The sequence below is a fragment of the Mytilus californianus genome, unplaced genomic scaffold (genome assembly GCF_021869535.1).
Source record: "Mytilus californianus isolate M0D057914Y unplaced genomic scaffold, xbMytCali1.0.p SCAF_12, whole genome shotgun sequence".
In the NCBI taxonomy this organism is placed as follows: domain Eukaryota; kingdom Metazoa; phylum Mollusca; class Bivalvia; order Mytilida; family Mytilidae; genus Mytilus; species Mytilus californianus.
This window is the reverse complement of record NW_026262604.1, coordinates 56525960-56546410: the sequence shown is the minus strand read 5'-3', so window position 1 is coordinate 56546410 and position 20451 is coordinate 56525960. Positions and strand designations below refer to the sequence as shown.

General features: G+C 33.0%; 1 protein-coding gene across 3 annotated transcripts; it reads left to right on the top strand.

Moving 5' to 3' along the window:
• The first annotated feature begins 1199 nt into the window (after positions 1–1199).
• LOC127722057 (integrase/recombinase xerD homolog) lies at positions 1200–5772 on the top strand. Of its 3 annotated transcripts, XM_052228906.1 has the most exons (3): positions 1200–2090; positions 4129–4281; positions 5662–5772. In XM_052228906.1, exons 1-3 carry the CDS (start codon positions 1280–1282, stop codon positions 5676–5678), a joined length of 981 nt encoding a protein of 326 aa, XP_052084866.1. In that variant the 5' UTR covers positions 1200–1279; the 3' UTR covers positions 5679–5772. The 3 variants fall into 3 exon arrangements, with proteins under 3 accessions (XP_052084866.1, XP_052084865.1, XP_052084864.1); XM_052228905.1 differs by lacking the exon at positions 5662–5772 and having other exon boundaries at positions 1200–1700; positions 4120–5652; XM_052228904.1 differs by lacking the exon at positions 5662–5772 and having other exon boundaries at positions 4129–5652.
• Positions 5773–20451: the final 14679 nt, after the last annotated feature.

The window sequence follows — 20451 nt, the reverse complement described above, 5'->3', positions numbered from 1 at the left end:
CAGTTTCTGAATGGTCATCTCGAATGCATACAATTGGTAGAACCGCAAGCAATTGCATTTTGTTTTCGTAATATTTTTGCTGTAATTTCGGAATTTAGTGTCCTCAATGCTCTTTAACAGACAACTTTGCACTTTATTTGGCCATTTAAACTTTTTTTTATTCAAATGTTACAGATGAGTATTTTGTAGACGAAACGCGCTTCTAGCATACACAATTTTAAAGTCATATGAAACGAGTTTCTTGTAATTTTAATGTTATCGAAATTATTGAGCCAATGCATGCATATATACTAAACTAAGTTCTGTATGCACGATTTTTTCTTAGCACATACTTACAACTTCTCGTCCAATCAAATTGCTTATATTTGCCTTCTAATTTTCATAGTACCTACTTTTCCCGTGTACTAAGTAACTACGCATGAATGACCACAAGGGTAAGATTTCATTGTATCGTAATCAAGATATTTAAAACAAAAATTGCCACTGGCTATTTTGAAATAAAATGCTGTGTTCCAAATTAAATTAAATAGTTTGTAATTAGTTTTCACGTTGATTTTTAAATATCCTCCTATTAAAATCTTTGGATCTAAAAAATGTTTTTGACAATTGCAAATTTCTTTCATTTAAATAAATGTATTTATAAAGGTTACTCGGGAACACGTGTATTTGTTTACTTTTAACACGTGTGTTTAAATCAAAACATGTTTATGTTTAATTTGATTGGACCATCAGTAAGTTATTACCGGTTTAAGTTATATCAATCATGATAACTTCATGCTAGAATTTTAGCGCTAAAATTATAATAAGATATCTAGAATTGACATTCGAGGTTCGCCTATCCGACAGAAAGGTTCGTTTTTTCTTAAATCGCCACTTGGTAAAATGTCCGAATCTTCTCCACGTCTGGAATTGAATGAAGACATACTACTCGAAGGAGACAATAGTTTACCGCCACCTAATATTCATAAAGCAGCTGATAAGTCGTCTGATTTGGTAGATACTGTAGAGCTTTTTAAGACAATTTTAGACAGCAAGTTAGGTGAGTTGAAATCTGAACTCATACAAGAACAAGATTGCCTTAAGAGAAAAATTAAGGAGGACGTCACTCTAAAATTTAAGGGGGAAGGAAACAGAATTCAGTACACCTTTAACGAGGAATTATTAGACACTGTTAATAAACTTTCAAAATTCATCCCTAACTCCAATACTCAAGCCTATAGATTAGTTCTTGACATAACTGATAAGATCAAAAGCCGTAATAAGAAAATACGCATAGCTGATGCTTCCCCTGCTGGTTGGGGAACCGTTAGGGAATACGAATCCAATGCCGTGGCTTCAGATTCTGAAGATGAGAGAAAGATACGACAAGCTGAGACCAGAGCTATCCGTACCTCCAAGGAGAAGTCAAAATCTCGCCAGCAACCTTACCCAAAAAATCCGCCTCGTCAACAACCTGCGGAATCTTATGGTAACCCTGCTTACGCTCAGCATTATCAACGTAATCAGCAACAGCCCTTTCGTGGGAGCTTCGCAAGGCGTGAGCCTTGCTCAATCGACACGTGCCACTACTGCAAGCAACAAGGCCACTGGAGAAAAAACTGTCCTCTTCTCGCCAGTCTCAGGTCATCCAACAGCAACTCCACAACCTACCAGAAGTAGTAAAGTAGGGCCTGAACGTCACTCTCCAGTCATTGTGAATGATAAGTATTTAGACACTATTAATGACCAATTTTCTACATGTTTTGTTGATAACGATTATATAGAATCTTTTTTAGATCAAGTTCAATATTTTGAAAATTGTCAGTCATATGATAAATTTAAAGGGGTGAAAGGTAGATTAGCTTGTCATGTAAAGTATTGGGAAAATATAGGTGCTTGTCCTTTTGTGCTTGATACAATAAAAAATGGTTATGTTATTCCATTTATAGATACACCTTTTAAAATGTACCACAGAAATAATAGATCAGCACGGCAGAATACTGAATTTGTCACAAAGTCAATTGAAGATTTAGTTCAAATAGGTTGCGTAATTAAAGTGCCTTTTCAACCATATGTGGTAAATCCATTGAGTGTTGCTACTCAAAAGTCCGGTAAGAAACGACTTATTTTAGATATGAGTCAATTGAATAAACACATAAAGCGCGAAAAAATAAAATTTGAGGATTGGAAGTTAGCTATACAATATTTTGACAAAGATATGTATCTGTTTAAGTTTGATTTAAAATCTGGTTATTTTCACTTAGACATATGCTCACAGCAACAGATTTTCTTAGGTTTTCAGTGGGAAGGTCAATTTTATTGCTATACTGTTTTAGCTTTCGGAATTACTACCGGTCCGTACATTTTTACTAAATGTTTGAGGCCACTAGTAAAATTTTGGCGTGGAAACGGTATAAAAGTTGTTTTGTATTTAGATGATGGATTTGGCATGAGTCCAGATGAAAATACATGTAATGAGCAATCGTCCTTCGTAAAAAGGTCTTTGATTGATGCTGGTTTCCTTATTAACGAGGAGAAGTCTGTTTTTAAACCTGTTACCGAGTTAGAATGGTTGGGAATAGTTTGGAACTCGAAAGAATACAAATTATCTATTACTCAACGTCGAGTTGACGATTTGATTTTCTCATTGAATGTAATTTTGGCTAAATTACCCTATGTTACAGCTAGATCTTTAGCTCAGGTTGTAGGTAGAATTATTTCTATGACTCCCGTAATCGGAAATGTGGCTAGAATTATGTCAAAGTTCTGTTACATGGAAATTGAAAGTAGAATTGGGTGGGATATTCCCATTACAGGGTACAAACCCGTCGAGGTTTTATCAGAGTTAAAGTTCTGGTTAGAAAATGTCACCATGATTAACTATCGTAATTTATGTCATTACAGTAAATCTTCTGTTGTCATATACTCAGATGCTAGTAATATTGCCGCTGGTGCATACACCGTTGAATTAGAAAATAAGATTTTCCATAAGATGTGGACATGTAGTGAAACGGTACAAAGCTCCACATGGAGAGAGCTGAAAGCTATAGAGTTGGCCCTTTTTTCTTTTAAGAATAGTTTCACAGGAAAAACTATAAAGTGGTTTACTGACAATCAAAATTGTGTCAAAATTGTTAATTCGGGAAGTATGAAAGAAAATCTTCATGTTATAGCAAAATCTATTTTTTCATTTTGCATTCAAAAAGGAATATCAATTGACATTCAATGGATTCCCAGAAAAGAAAATGAAAAGGCTGATTATATCAGCAAAATGGTTGATTTCGAGGACTGGGGAGTCACACATATATTTTTCAATTTTTTAAATGATATGTGGGGTCCTTATTCGATTGACAGGTTTGCAAGTGTCGAAAATAGAAAAGTTATGAGATTTAACTCCTTATTTTGGCAACCTGATTCTGAAGCAGTTGATGCATTTTCTCAAGTTTGGACCAATGAAAATAATTGGCTAGTTCCACCAATTAATCTTGTGATACGATCGATTAAACACACTATAGCTTGTAAAGCTCGAGGCACGTTAGTTGTGCCTAAGTGGATTTCTGCTGCATTCTGGCCTTTGATATTCGATAAACATCTGATTTATCAAGATTACGTAAAAGATGTTATTGTGTTTAAAAATACTGATGGTATTTATAAGCAAGGTTCGAATAAGAATACGATATTCGGAATTGAACCGTTTGGTTCGCCAGTTTTGGCTGTTTTGCTAGATGCATCTTAGACATGGCCCTAATATATATAGATATATTTTAGCAGGCATGGTCTGTTTGTGACATGGCCCTAATATATATATAGATATATTGTAGCAGTCATGGTCTGTTTGTGACATGGCCCTAGTATATGTATATTGTAGCAGGCATGGGTGTTTATGTTGACATGGCCCTAGTATCGGTAATGATATTGTAGCAGGCTTGGTTTTTTATTTGACATGGCCCTAGTATCTATAATGATATTTTAGCAGGCATGGTAATTTGTTTTACAGTTTACGGCCCTAGTATCTATAAAGATATTGTAGCTGGCGTTGAAATATTTGAATATATATTATATTTTACTGTGTATAGAAATCTGAAATATGCTAATAATTCGTCCTCTGTATATGTATATAAAATGTTATTGCAATTTTACGTTTTTCAGATATTTTTTCAGTAGGACATTGGTCAGACTTTAATTCACAAGTTGCCTCTAATAATGATCTCAGCAGTTTGTTCAAACAGTTACCAGAATTCCTTCTTTCGTCCAAGGCTGCGAGTACTCAGAAGAAATATAGATATGCCTTCAATTCATGGTGTAAGTGGACTAGTCAATATTCTTTTTCACCATTGCCAGCATCTCATTTACATATTTCTTTATATTTAATTCATTTGTCTGAAACTGCAAAATCGGTTTCAAAATTAAATGATGCTTTTTACGCCATAAAATGGGCACATAAATTAGCTGGCGTTGCTGATCCCAGTGAAAATAATCTAGTTGCATCTGTTCTTGAAGGGGCTCATAGAAAAATAGGTCATTCAGTTGTCAAAAAAGAACCTATCACACCGCATATTTTGAAAAATATTGTATGTAAATATGCTAATAATACTTGTAATTTAAAAGATGTAAGAATAGCATGTATGTGTTTATTAGCCTATGCTGGCTTTTTAAGATTCTCCGAGTTAGCTAACTTGAGAAGGTCTGATATACAGTTTTCCCCTACTTACCTTACACTTCATTTAGTCAAGAGTAAAACTGATATATATAGGGAAGGGAAAGATGTTGTCATTTCAAAAACAGGGAATATTACATGCCCGGTAGATGTACTTCAGCGTTATCTAAAGTTAGCTAACATTCCTGAAGAATCGAATGATTTTATTTTTAGATCTATTTGTTATTGTAAATCTTTGAATATATACAAACTTAGAAAGAGTAGTCATATTTCTTACACCAGAGCCAGAGAGTTATTGTTATCTGCACTTGACAGTTTAGGTCTTGATAAAAAACAGTTTGGCTTACATAGTTTGAGGTCAGGAGGAGCTACTGCCGCGGCAGAAGCTGGAATAGATGACCGGTTGTTTAAGAAACACGGGAGATGGAAAAGTGATAAAGCCAAAGATGGTTATGTTAAAGAGAGTATACTCAACAGATTGTCAGTATCTAAGAATTTAGGATTGTAATTTATATTGTTTGTCCCCCCTTTTTCTTTATGTCCCTTTCTTTATCAATCGAAGCTTTCTGTGCTGTCGGGGCGAGCTGATAACCAAAAACTGTGTTGAGTTTTTACTTTGTAAATGCTTTATGTTCGTTTGAAGTATTGAATAAGAACATAAATGTATTTATAAAGGTTACTCGGGAACACGTGTATTTGTTTACTTTTAACACGTGTGTTTAAATCAAAACATGTTTATGTTTAATTTGATTGGACCATCAGTAAGTTATTACCGGTTTAAGTTATATCAATCATGATAACTTCATGCTAGAATTTTAGCGCTAAAATTATAATAAGATATCTAGAATTGTCATTCGAGGTTCGCCTATCCGACAGAAAGGTTCGTTTTCCCACCCACCCACCCCTTTTATTAAGACTTCATAGGAATGTGAATCAGTATGTTATGTAGAAAATAGTTGATAAAATACATGTATGTAAATCGAAATGATTTTTTCTTCAACTTATAGAACATTTTTCTATTGTAGATTGTGTTTATATGTGATGGCAGCGGTCGATGACAGCAAATTGGACATTTGTTTATTGTTTATAATAAAAATAAGCTTTCTGTGCTGTCGGGGCGAGCTGATAACCAAAAACTGTGTTGAGTTTTTACTTTGTAAATGCTTTATGTTCGTTTGAAGTATTGAATAAGAACATAAAGGGTAATACATATGGTTCTTTATACCTTGATTAGAGTACAACGATATCTTAAAATTATGATAATGTATCATCCATGCAATTACTTTGTACACAAAAAGTGAATACTATGAAACCTTGTGAAGGGGAAATTAAAGCAACTTGGTGATAATTTTTTAAACTTTCTTAAGGAAGGTGATTTATTTCGTCATGAATTGATTGATTTATTGATTATCGGTTGCTTAATTTCCAGTGGCAAATATTTCATGCATTTCAGGACGATGTCATGAATTGAAAAACTGTGATTATGTCTGAAGATAATGTGCCAATTATATATATATATATATATATATAAACATATTCTGATAAATCTTTTAGTTTTTACTTTGAAATAATAAAAAAAAAAAAAAACACAAAACCTATAATCTGTGATCTATTGGTAGTTGCTTTTTAATGCCTATCTGCTAGACTATATCTATGGGGACAAACTATCTATATGTTTCAAATTTATTATAGCTTTAGTTTTACTGTGAAATTAAAAAATGTTTTCAAAACATGTAAAGCTTCCACTGCAATTTAATTATTGCCTGCTTTTGGTCAATTTATTTGGTCATCTTACCATGTAAGAAGAACATGTATAGTAAAACACCGCTTTATATCAATATACATACTTACACCAGCAGCTACCATCTTTTCATTCTGGAGTCAAGGGCCTTTTGGAATAACATATTTTACAATGATACTAGTGAGTAGATTTACAAAACTTCGTTAATGAGCTCCGTTTTACAAACACCTGTGATATAAGTAGTCAGCCAAAATAAACTATCAATAGACCAATTAAAAGATTACTCGAGTTGTAAATATGTGCTAAATTGGATAGTCTATGAAAAGGTATATACTATGAAATTAAGAGCTCGGGGCAAGCCCCTCGCTCTAAATTTCATAGTATATACCTTTTTATAGACTAACCTAGACTTGGTATTTATTACAGATGTATTACGTATTATCGACACATAATATTTCATTAAGTGATTATTGATCGCAAGCTAATTAACTTTCGAGTTTGTTGCCGAAGATTACTAACATTGATAAACAATCAACAAATAGCACGTGTAGCATCTGACATATAAGTAAATTGATAGAGCCTTGAATATTGTTTTTTGTTATTTCCATGCTTTCCCATTTGTTAATTAAACATTTCCTTAACAGTTGTTAAATGATTTGTTGTAATAAATTTGTTCTTTAAGAATCCGTTTTTACTATTTACCTTCCAGTGCACGTTTGTTTACATTCTTTCATCACGGGTTTCCGCTCGCACTTGGGCAATCAATAAAACAATCACTGCAAATATTAAAATAATCGGAGAATCAATAATAAATACATTTATTAGATGAATCTATAACAACGACTAGGCCAAGTATACGAATTAAGTTTGCCAAATTGGGTGTTGTCTGGGGGTTGTTTTTATATAAATTTCCTAAATAGAACACAGAGCAAGTTCATTGGACGTTGAACCTTTGTAGCTCATAACACAACGTAAATGAAGTCATGTAAGTCCAGGCCAGTCCTCACTTATACCAATTACACGGATAAATTACCATATAAATACTTTCCATGTCATAAAAAGCGGTATATATATATAATCTTTCAAGAACAGAAATATTAGATGTATTTACATATTCTACTTTTTATCAACAGTGTGAATGTATGTAAGCCACTGCAAAACAAATTTAAGAACATTTGGAATATTTAATTAATATAGAACCTTATTGACAAGAGAAATATACTCTGTCATTGATATAAAGAAAAAAAATCTATGTTTGTGTACATGTACATTGTGTTTGTCATTAAAATGGATTTTTGTAGTTTTGTTAAAACGGTGATTGTTTTAACATTGATTTCTCTCAGATACTGTTCATGATGTAAACCATTTTAACAGACATCCTCAGTTTTTGTTCTTTAATTCAAACCATGGACGGAATACGTACTTGGCGTGCGATGAAATGTCTTCCCCAATCCGATATGATTGACATATATATGCACTTAACCGCCGTAACTTATTTTACAATTGCTTTTCTCGGTTTACCAAAATGACGACCGTGACTCCGCTAAGTAAAATACTTTTAATTTGTTGATAGAAAGTGAGTATTGTCTTTCGATGAAAGTATCTTGAACCAAGAGTTATAGTTACTAGTAATATCAATAACTTGAATTAAATGTAGCAAATTATTTTGAAATTAAGAAATAATAAAACAACAAAATGAATGAGGTACAACATGTATTTTTGTTATAAATATAAGATGAAAATAATTTTGATTTATTGTTTAGTCTTTTCAGAGCTGATCAGATCAAATTGGCCGTTCCAATTCAGCATGTTTTATTACTGGTACACAATGTTACCCAGGACAGCGATGACAATCTTCATAGTTACATTTTGTAATATGATATCTTGGATTTTATATAGTTAGACAGTGCGCATGTCCACCGTGTTGACTGTTATCTCTCACTTACACTCTCCAGGTAACGTTTAAAGGGAGCTACCATTTGATTTATGGGGGGGCTAGGATGAAAAATTTTGTCCTGCCTTTTTATTTTTCCCTCTATTCGGTCCTGCCTTTTTATTTTTCACTCTATACAGTCCTGTTTTTTTAAGTCAAATGAAGCTGAAGATTATAAATGTTTGACTTTTGTCGTCATTTGTTTCGGCTTAAACATACATTTGATTTCCCTTAATGTGTGTCTTTACTTTTTCAAATTTTGTTCATGGGTTAGTTCAGATTTACTCTATAGTAGTATTTTCTTTTAAGCTTGCCGCAAGCAAATTATTACATTGTAAACACAGTATTCTGACAATTTTGATTTACCTACATTTACATTATATGGAGTACTAGTAATCAAGAATAAATGGAAAAATCGTGCATCAACTGTTTTAATTCTCAGCAAATACGTGAGTCATATTTATTTTTTATTTCGGGAAATGCAAACAATTCGTTACCACAACAACTACATATTGCGAGCATGCGCACCATAAACAAATGTACTAATCTTTTCCACGTGTATCGTTAGCATATTAATCTGAAATACTGTTTTTTTTTATTTAAAATTTAGATAATAGAAAGAGAAGATAACAAAAGAAAAATCAAAGCCATAAGTTGTAGAATCAGATAAACACATGACCAAAGAGATAATTGATGACAAGAAACATAACTGTTACAGTTAATACACATTGCTTATTGAAAATATGAACATTAAGTTTAAAGTGACTTATAGTTCCAACGGGCCGGGTGTAATTTAAAATAACTATTGTATTATTAATATGTAATATTATTTATGCTACACATGTCACTATAATAAATGATCTACTTACTTACTTACTGTACATAACTAAAGATTGGGCAGCATGCACCAATACAAATATTAACCCGCCCATCTAACACAAGTTCTACTTGAATGTATCTACAGAGAAAAGGAAGTTCACAACGATAGAAATTAAATATAAAAATTAACAAGCGATATGAGCATAGCGAACGAGATAAAAATACACACACCATAAGTAGGGCCAAAGGAATATCACCAACCAAAACAAATAACATATTGGAACGAATAATCGTCTCTTTCGTCGATATTTTTTTGCCATTGGAATGATTTAATCTAGAATATGTTGCTTATTGCCGTTTTATTAGAAAACCAAATACTATTAATATGGAAAGCCACTGCTTATTTTTATTTGCGCGAGAAAGTGAGTTCGATTTTTTAAATTACGTTACATCCAAATCGAGTGCTGTAGATTGGTCCTCGGCCACATAAAACCATACAGTTGGAAATCAATATTTGTTGCTTTTCCATAAGTTACTTGGCATGTAGGAGTAATATTGTTTGGCTTGGATTCTGAAAAAAATTATAATCCTTACGTGGTAATAACATTTCTACTGCTTACAATTAGCTATAGGAAACGACAAATATATGTGTACCTCCGTTAAATATCTTAAACACTAATGTAAACTTACTGGTGAAATCTGGACAAACCACCAAAAATATGTATGATTAGTACCGATCAGGTTAGTCATGCTCTTTCCAAATGAATTTTAATGTTTTGTTGTTTCACATTTACACCACTGTGTTAGGTAAAGAGAATGGTTGAGCAATCAAAGACATGTTTAATCTGGGCACCTTATGTTCCAATCCAGGAGTCGCTAATTCTGTGGTTGCCATTGGTTACTTCGGCCATAGTTTTTTCGTTTATTGGTATTGTATAAACTAGACCGTTGATTATGTAGTTGTAGTATAAGTCAATACTCTGGTTATCTCTTTGAATTGTTTCACAATTTCTACTACCGGACACCCTTAAGGATGTTCGCTACTCTGTTTCAAAATAATAGGCTTTTAAAAAGACTGATATAAATTGAAAGTATATAAATTAAACAAATAAAAAAGCAGAAAAAATGAAGGGGTCGTGTGCTTGTTTTCGAGATATAAGCCATTGAAAATTTGGCGGGAAATGATTCCCTCTAGGTTTTTCATTCATTTAACATTGGCACCTTTTTTTTTTCAAAAACTGAAAAAAATAACAAGGATTATATATTTTTAAATATGGCATTTTAAACTATATGTAATAAAATTATTAAAAGAAAAGAAGAGGTAAGCGGGTAATTTTTTAATTACACTACATGGATAAAACCAGAGAATTCCGAATATCTGGCAAAAAGTCATAAACAAGAGTAGCGAACATCCTAAGGCTTACTATGAGGTATGGGTTTTATATATTGTGGCAATCCATACGGTAAGCTGTTAGGGACGACATCAGAAGATCAATGTAGGATAAAAAAATTAAATCAAATAGTTTGGGGGGGGGGGGGGGGGGGGGGGTTAAAATTGCTGCAAGTTTTGTTTATCCAAAATCGATTTTACATATATCCATATTGGTCAATCATTTTTTCCCAAATTAATTTAAGAGGGGGGGGGGGGGGGGTCAGTGAAAAAAACTATGTGAATTAAGTTTTTTATCCTACATTGAACTTTTGATGTCGTCCCTTATTGATCACAACTTTGTCAATTGGTCTTTGATGGATGTCGATCATACCACATTAGAATCAGAAAATTGAGTAGCCCAAAAAGAAAGTGAGTGGACCAATGAAAGAAAGTGAGAAGACCAGGAAGAAATTGTTTGACTTGCCTATAGATTTGAAAACAGTAATAGAAGATAACTAGATCTAAAATGCAATAAGATTGACACCATTTATTGTCTCCTTATTGCCTATAATGATGGTTTTTGGCCAATTGTTATGTGTTTACCTATCTTTTTGGAAAACTATAACAGACAGACAGAAACTGTAAAACGAAAACAATGTCCAGCATTACAGTATCTTCAAACAAGTGTCAGTTTGACTGAAACAATCAATTGCCTCCTTATATGAGTTAAGGACGACATCAAAAGTTCAATGTAGGATAAAAAACTTAATTCACATAGTTTTTTCACTGACCCCCCCCCTCCCCCCCCCCCCCCCCCCCCTCTAAACTTAATTTGGGAAAAATTGATTGACCAATATGGATATATGTAAAATCGATTTTGGATAAACAAAACTTGCAGCAATTTTAACCCCCCCCCCCCCGCCCCCCCCCACCCCCAAACTATTTGATTTAAGTTTTCTATCCTACATTGATCTTTTGATGTCGTCCCTTATTGGCCTGAAATACGATTTAGGAATTTTACTTTTCAAATTTATTTTTAATAATAGACAAAAAGAAACTGTAAATAGTACAAAAAAAAACCATCAACACAGGATCTTCAAAAATACTAATAAGGTTGAAACCATCAAACGACTGAGTAAAAGCACAGAAATGACGACTTTTGACCAATTTACGATATAATCACTATGATATTGAAAACTATACTAAAAGGAAAGAACATGAATTGCTTCAGCAAGCAAGATATAAAACACAGTTTAATTAAAACAGGCACGGATAATTGACCGAATCATTGATATGATATGATATGTCAGCACAGGGACACTGACTATGGTACTGGTGATACCATCTGCAACGAAACTTTCATTAGCTGTGGCATCGACCCAGTAGCTGTAAAATTTCATCATCATAACTAATTACGCTAGATACGTGTTTCCTCTACATATTGCTCATCAATGACGCTTTAATCAAAACAGATTGAAGGCCAAATTATAAACAAACATCAAAAGCTTCAAATACCAAATATTCTGAAAACTTTATGAAAAATTACCCTGAGGTCATCCCTTCTCTTGAGTAGAAACAAACTTTACAAATGGAAATTACAGTAATAAACAAATTATGCAAAAAATAAACTTAAATATGTGAACTGAAAAGGAAATTAATCATATTCCTAAATATTCGATATTTATTTTAAATTCTAACATGACGTTCTTCTTTCGCATTGGAAACAAAGCCATGTTCTAATTCCAATAAAACATGGGCTGCACGTGATTGACGTCACAATTGAAAATGCGACGTCAGTTGTATTTTGAACAACACCGGAGAACAAAATGAACACATGTGTTGGTGTTGCTCGCTAGGAAATTAAATAAAATCATTCTAAAAGTAAGTTCAAATGTATCTGTTCATTTTTTATCGTTAAACTGTAGATCTTCTATAACGTTTTTGGTTCATCAAATCAAATGGTTGCCTTTCGAGGGTGTATTATAGGTCCGCTTCGAAGAACAAAAGTTCAAAATGTTCCTATTAGAATCGAAATACTTCTATCATGCCATGCTCTATGCTCATTTTAATATGGGTAGGCATTATATTTGTCAACATTTAACACCTCTCTAACGCTCGGTATAAAGATATTGACAAATATAATGCCTACCCATGTTCAAATGAGCATATAGCATGGCATGACAGAATTATTTCTTAAGAAAGGTCATAATCTTGTAAGATTTACAATTTAACTATCATGTGTCTAACATTCTAATCATGTGTCTTGGATAAAATTGTAATGTTTTATACAGTTCAAGAAATCGACCCAAAGGTGTGTTACTTAGAAAAGTACATGTTTTTCTACCTTGACCAGTGCATGGCAATCAATTTTCCATGTACTACATGTATTTATTCGACAACCACATCTGTTTCCTCTACTGTGTCAGCTTTTCAATACTTCATTCATAAAAACATGCGTATACAAAGACGTAACTTCATTCATGATTATGACAGTAAACAGAATTTCATTCATAATCATGACACAATTGAATTAATGAACAAGCTGTTAAGCTTTTTTTTCATATTGATTAAGTAAGAATGAAAATGGCTACATTGTGTTGTATACAATGGAACTACCAATCCTGTCATAAAATCGTGAAAAAATAACAAAAGCATGTCATAATGAAAATGTAATTGACTATTTCTTTGTGACAATTTTGAGAAATAGGTTATTGCAATTCTAGTTCATTTCTGAAAGCACTTAATGCATTTTATCACCGGTGGTGTAGTCAAAACTTTTGTGTTCACATGAAATATTATTGATATCTTCCTTTTTTTATTATTTACTGTTATAAATGTTGAATTATTCGAAACACTAAGGTTTTTCTACCCCAGGCATAGATTGCCTTAACTGTATTTGCACAATCTTTCGAAGTTTTCAATTTTTAATGTTATGATTTGGCATTCTAACTATTTTTTTTCGAAGAGGAGCTGATGAGTCTAATGTGGACGAAACGCATGTCTGACATACCAAACTATAAGCTTGGTATCGTTGATGAGTTTTTATTCCGACCAGTTTAAAAATTTCGACAAAAATTGATAAAAGATGCGGGGTGTTGGCTATGTTTGATTAACATTAAGAAATTTTATCCAAAAAAATCCGCAGCCTTTCCCCTTGTTCTATATTTGACAATTCGGTGCTTACTAGATAGAGGATTATTGCATGCAGTGCTAGCAATGTTTTTCCTAAAACAAGTACATAAATAAAGATATTATTTAAAACAAGAACACACATGGACTTCTTCAAGTAGATATTTTAGGGTGCGATCGACTTTAGTGACTCAACACGAGGGTTTTTGGATTGTAAAGGTTGTTTATGACTTTTTTAGCACAGCAAGGACAAACAAGTGAATACTGTAATCTTTAATTAAAATCTTATATCGAAAATCTCTGTAATGAACAATGATGAAGTCTGTGGATTTTCTGCAAACATCATTGCTTTATTTGCCACAAAATCCCCATTTACTATAAAATACAATGAAACAATAAATAGTATTGCTTTGGACAACGTTTTCCTTTGTTATGCGTACTAAATGGCAAGTCACTTTTATTCTGTATTTATGCTGTTTTGATATTGCAGCACTTTGAACATTTCATAATACGCAGAACAAAGGCAGTTGTCTCTGAATTTATTTTACCTATATACTTTTATTGAAGTATATTGGGTAATTCTTTTTCAGAGACAACTGTCTGTGCTACAGAAAGGGTCATTAACATTAAGTTTGTAATGATTCGTCATAATAGAGAAGGTGTGCTTGAATTACAAACTATCAGATAACGACCGAATTATAGGCAAATCTATCCTTGTTCAAATAAAAGTTCGACCCTCGTGAGACGCAAAATATGACATCCCGAGCGACACATTACATTTTGATCAACAAGTAACTTTAAAACCAATAAATTTTGATTAAGAAGCTGGCATTTGGTAAAATTCAATAATAGGAATTCATTTCTATACAAATCATACGGGAAAAAATCGCCGAAAGTAGTTTTTTATCCGGAAACTTGCATATGAAGTCCAAAATCTGCAACACAGACAACTTGGGAGAGGTGTTTGACAAAACAGTTCACTGGAAACGTCTACTCCTGATTGCTGGAATTATATTATGGTTCGGTTGCTTCCGTGCAATATATCATATAGTGTTAACAATTCTCCAAAACGAAATATTGATACTTTTACTTACCTTGGTCGTTTTTTCTGCGCTTCAAAACCGCCAACCCGTGTCAAGCATAGCCAACACCCTGGATGTGGCGATCTGCACGGTGTCCACATTTAAGTTCAACTTCTATTTTTAAACAAAATTACATTTATATTTTAATTATGTTGTACTTTGAAGGTTAACGATTTAAAAGGTATAACGTACTCTTTCACATTCAACGCTTGAAACAATGTCTATGGTTTTTGGTGTATAGAATCATTTTATGGTATGTTTATGTTAATATGTCCTCTTCTATATATTTAACAAAAACTTTAACTACACTTAATGTAAACAAAGTTAAAACTCACTATATCAAAAAATCTTTTGAACATAACCTAGTGAAGTTGCTTACTTTATAAAAAACACTGAGATGTGATATTCTTGTCAATGATCAGAGACTACGTTACGAGGATATAAACAAATATTGTGTAACAATTCGCCGTACGTTCCATACCAAGTCCTCGGAATGACAAAATATGAAGACAATTCAAATCCAACGGCCTGATTTATGCTAAACGCAATAAAAGAAAATCATTTATGGCAGACAACAACCTATGCAACCACTGGATAACAGGCTCTCGACTTGGGTAAGGCACATAGAGAATTAGGCAGGTTTAAACATGTTTGTGAGCACTCTATCATTCCATCGTACCTGTAAAACCAATTTACAGATAAATAGACAAACAAACGTGCGGAAGTGAGACAAAGTATTGAACAACTATATGTAATTGGAGTATACAATGATGTATATGTTTGATACCGATTATAGTAGTTAGAATTGTAAGTTTTTTTTTTCATTTTAATCCGAGCCATAAAACACTAAACTGGTACATTTTTCATGGATTATTTGTATGGAAATTCTGGAATTGGACTTTCAATTGGTTTCTTCAATTCGAAAGATAGTAGTTCACGATGTTTGAATTTCAACAATCGATAAAAAAAGCATAATCATGTTTCAAACAAAAACTGAGGTCATCACATGATCTCTAAAAAAGAACGCAATCTCGTCGACCTATCCATGATTTTAAACGTTTATACATATATATATATATATATATATATATTTATATATATATATATATAAACAAGTCTAAATTGAAAACAACGTTCAAACCTATGATTGCGTTGGATACAAACCGCAATTTTTATACGTGTGCATGCAAAACAAATTTCTTGGTAGAGGGGTCTAAATACAGCACAAACAACATTTTCAAAAAGACCAAAAAGTGAAAAAGTATATTTTAACAAAACGCATTTGACTTGCAGGTCGAACAACGGATGTTCTTAAACCCTGCTGCATGCCATGGCGATTGCTAAATAAACGGATCACAGATGTAACAAAATGGATCTTAATTTTAATCTAATACCAAATAGAAAAAACAAAAAACTTGCGGAAAAGATGGTATACCGCAAACATGATGTGCAAAAATTTGTACACCATATCCGGATTTCGACAATTAATGTCTCTTCAGTGATGCTAGGAATCGAAACGGTATTTGGAAGGCCATATAATTTAACTAAATTTGGGATTGACTCTTTAATTTTGAAGAGTCGAAATAGGATGAACGGATCATATAAACCCGAAGGCAAATATAATACAAGCCCAAACGAAAAAATATAAACAAGTCTAAATTGAAAACAACGTTCAAACCTATGATTGCGTTGGATAAAAACCGCAATTTTTATACGTGTGCATGCAAAAACAAATTTCTTGGTAGAGGGGTTAAATACAGCACAAACAACATTTTCAAAAAGACCAAAAAGTGAAAAAGTATATTTTAACAAAACGCATTTGACTAGCAGGTCGAACAACGGATGTTCTTAAACCCTGCTGACTGCCATGGCGATTGCCAAATAAACGGATCACAGATGTAACAAAATGGATCTTAATTTTAATCTAATACCAAATAGAAAAAACAAAAACTTGCGGAAAAGATGGTATACCGCAAACATGAGGTGCAAAGATTTGTACATCATATCCGGATTTCGACAATTAATGTCTCTTCAGTGATGTTAGGAATCGAAACGGTATTGGAAGGCCATATAATTTACCTCAATTTGGGATTGACTCTTTAATTTTGAAGAGTCGAAATAGGATGAACGGATCACATAAACCCGAAGGCAAATATAATACAAGCCCAAACGAAAAAAATATAAACAAGTCTAAATTGAAAACAAAGTTCAAACCTATGATTGCGTTGGATAAAAACCGCAATTTTTATACGTGTGCATGCAAAAACAAATTTCTTGGTAGAGGGGTCTAAATACAGCACAAACAACATTTTCAAAAAGACCAAAAAGTGAAAAAGTATATTTTAACAAAACGCATTTGACTAGAAGGTAGAACAACGGATGTTCTTAAACCCTGCTGACTGCCATGGCGATTGCCAAATAAACGGATCACAGATGTAACAAAATGGATCTGAATTTTGATCTAATACCAAATAGAAAACACAAAAAAACTTGCGGAAAAGATGGTATTCCGCAAACATGAGGTGCACAAATTTGTACACCATATCCGGATTTCGACAATTAATGTCTCTTCAGTGATGCTAGGAATCGAAACGGTATTTGGAAGGCCATATAATTTACCTCAATTTGGGATTGACTCTTTAATTTTGAAGAGTCGAAATAGGATGAACGGATCATATAAACCCGAAGGCATATAGCCCATGCCAACTACCTTAGGACATTTTAGTGAGAGCAATTGGACGTTTAAATGCCAAAGTATAACCCGATTGAGCGCAAGATTATCGGCCATTTAGAGAACACTAGAATAATTAATACTCATTTGAATGCTATGGGTTTTTTTGGGGGACAGTGTAAGCGTCACCCGCCGCGTCAATACAAACTCAATCAAAATGTCACAATCCGGAATAGAAAAAAAAAATCGGTAAAATACCCTATTAAATATTTATTTTGGAATCAAATATGGACCTAATTAATTTGAGACACAGACATATCGTATTGTTCAACCAATTCGTGGTGGTAACTGGAAAACGCATGACGTGTCGATTTCAGCCGTTCTTTGTCGTAACTCGAAAGTGTTTGTTTAAGAAGTATCCTTTGAAGCTCTTCATATGTGTTGGTATTTATACATCTATGGCTTTAGTTTGTTTGGGGAATGAGCATTCCTCACATGTGGCAATAGATCAAGAAAAGGGCTTCGGACGCAACAAATGTATAAAGTGTTATTTTCATTTTATCAACCCTGCTCTTTTTCCTTCATAAATCTTAAAAACTATATGACAAGTTATTGTTGAAATTTATATTGGAGTTAAAAATCATTTCTTGAATATTTTAATCATGAAGACAAAAGTAAGTTGAGTTTTTGTGCTTCTTTGTTAAATATTTGTTTGTTTTTGTTGTGATTAAGATTGTGACACGGTGTTGACTGCTTTATCCTATTTTGACATTTTCACCTATTATGTCTGTTTGTTTTATTCACGCATCGTTGTCAATATAGTAGAATTTGATGCGACCGTCATACAAATGAGAGGTTAAGCGCTATAAAACCAGGTTCAATTCACCATTTTCTACATTAGAAAAGGACTATACCAAGTCAGGATTTGACAGTTGTTGTCCATTCATTTGATGTATTTGTGCTTTGATTTTGCCATTTGACGAGGGACTTTCCGTTTTGAATTTTCCTCGGTGTTCAGTATTTTTGTGATATAACTTTTTGGTAGACGTAAACTACTAGATTTGAGTAAAATATATTTGAATAAATAAATGCAGACCCTAGCACATTTACGGAGTTTTGTTTGTGAACTTATAAAAAACAACAACAAACATGCGTTCTGCTATATGTTTTTTCATCATTTTTAATTTGGAAGAGTACAAGTAGTGCGTGAATGGTGGTAACTTACAAACATGTATCTGATTCCGGAACATGCTAAATATTTTACGGAATATGATCAAGTTTTATCAAATATCATATGCGTGAGCAAACAGTGCGCATACAATTTTGAAAAGGCAGGTTGAATGATTATTTTTGATGGGAAACTACCAAACGATTGTAACATAGAGGTATTTGTAAGGTATAATAACATTGTTCAAGATATTACTTGACTAGCAACGGATAAAGTACATGACAGATAGCTGAAGTCCTCCATAAGCATAAGTTATTATTATTAATTACTAAGTACTAGTTATAGTCGATTGTAAGAGTTCCTTGCAGCTCATGCTGAATTCTATCATTCAGAATGTTCACGTGTATACATATCATTGATATGGCCTTATTTATAAATGATTCGTTTACATTGAATTGTTCGAAATACTAAAGATTTTCTGCCCCAGGTATAAATTACCTTAGCTGGTGTTTGCCATACTTTTGGATTTTGAGTCCATAAAAGTAAAATAACAAAAATATCGAACTCCCAGGAAAATTCAAAACGGAAAGTCCATTACCAAATAGCAAAATCAAAAGCTCAAACACACCAATTCTCTTTAACTTCGTACTTGATATGGCCTTCAATCTTTTTTGATTTGAGAGTCAGTGGCGCGTCTGGCGTACAAAATTATAAACTTTGTATCGTCAATGAGTCTTTTTATTATTATTATTTAATAAGTGATACAAATACGAAATAAATCAATGCTATATCTTCAAACTAATGCTTTTACATTTCAAATGTGATTTTTTGTTTATTCTGGAATCTATTTCATGGAAATTGCGCAAGAATAAAATGATCGTAACAATTTTGAAATCTATACGTGCCGAATTTAAATGAAATTTACTTACTTACATACAATATTTGGCTTTGAGCGTTCCTGATGAAAGTAAAACCAGAAAAGCGGTTAGACGCATGGAATGTATAAAGTGTTGTTTTTGTATTTTACAGCAACAGGTCGGTACCGCTGCTGGTGGACTGTCAGTCCCCGAGGGTATCATTAGCTCAGTAAATTGTCTATTTAAAAAGTAAAACAAATATTAAGAAACTAAGTTTGACCTTAGATGTATTAGGCTCTATTATGTGTAGGTCATTTTTTGGTCATATAGCTCGTCAACTGCTTGAGTTTTTATATATCCTTGGCTTCCAAATATTCTGCTTATAGCGTTCCCGATGAAGGAAAATCCAGAGAAACGCTTTGGACACATGCAAATTTTAGAGTGTTGTTTTCATATTTAGCATACCTATAAAAATTAGAAGATAAGCAGATAAATGACGACGAGACGGTAAACCAACAGCTGAAAAGTTTTTTTATACAGTAATCTCTAATAAGATTCGCAGACCTCGAAACTGAATATGAAACATTATTAATTAACTACACTGTTATTGGACTTAATATGATGAAAACTGCCTATGCAATATAAAGGTGTCAACTCGGCCAATACAGAATAACTCGGCCAATATAGATTTTTTTTCTGTATTGGCCGAGTTCTGATCCGGCCAATACAGGATTTCGGAACGTCCCTAGTTTTTAGATCGAAAGTCACGATAAACACAAACTGAAAGTAAACAGTTGTTTGGAAGACGCAGTTTTTATTTACTCACCATAAACATGCTGAAACGTTCAGTATGGCATATATTTCAGGCTTAAGACGGTCACATTCATTTAAAAAGCATTTTGAAAGCAGACGATGGAACTATTTCAGGTTTGGGAAACGAGTAGATTATCACAAAGTTCATTTCTTGTCGACCTCATAATTTCACGATGGTACAAATCGATTTACTGTTTACTTTCGCTTCTCATGTTTTGTAAACTGTCATT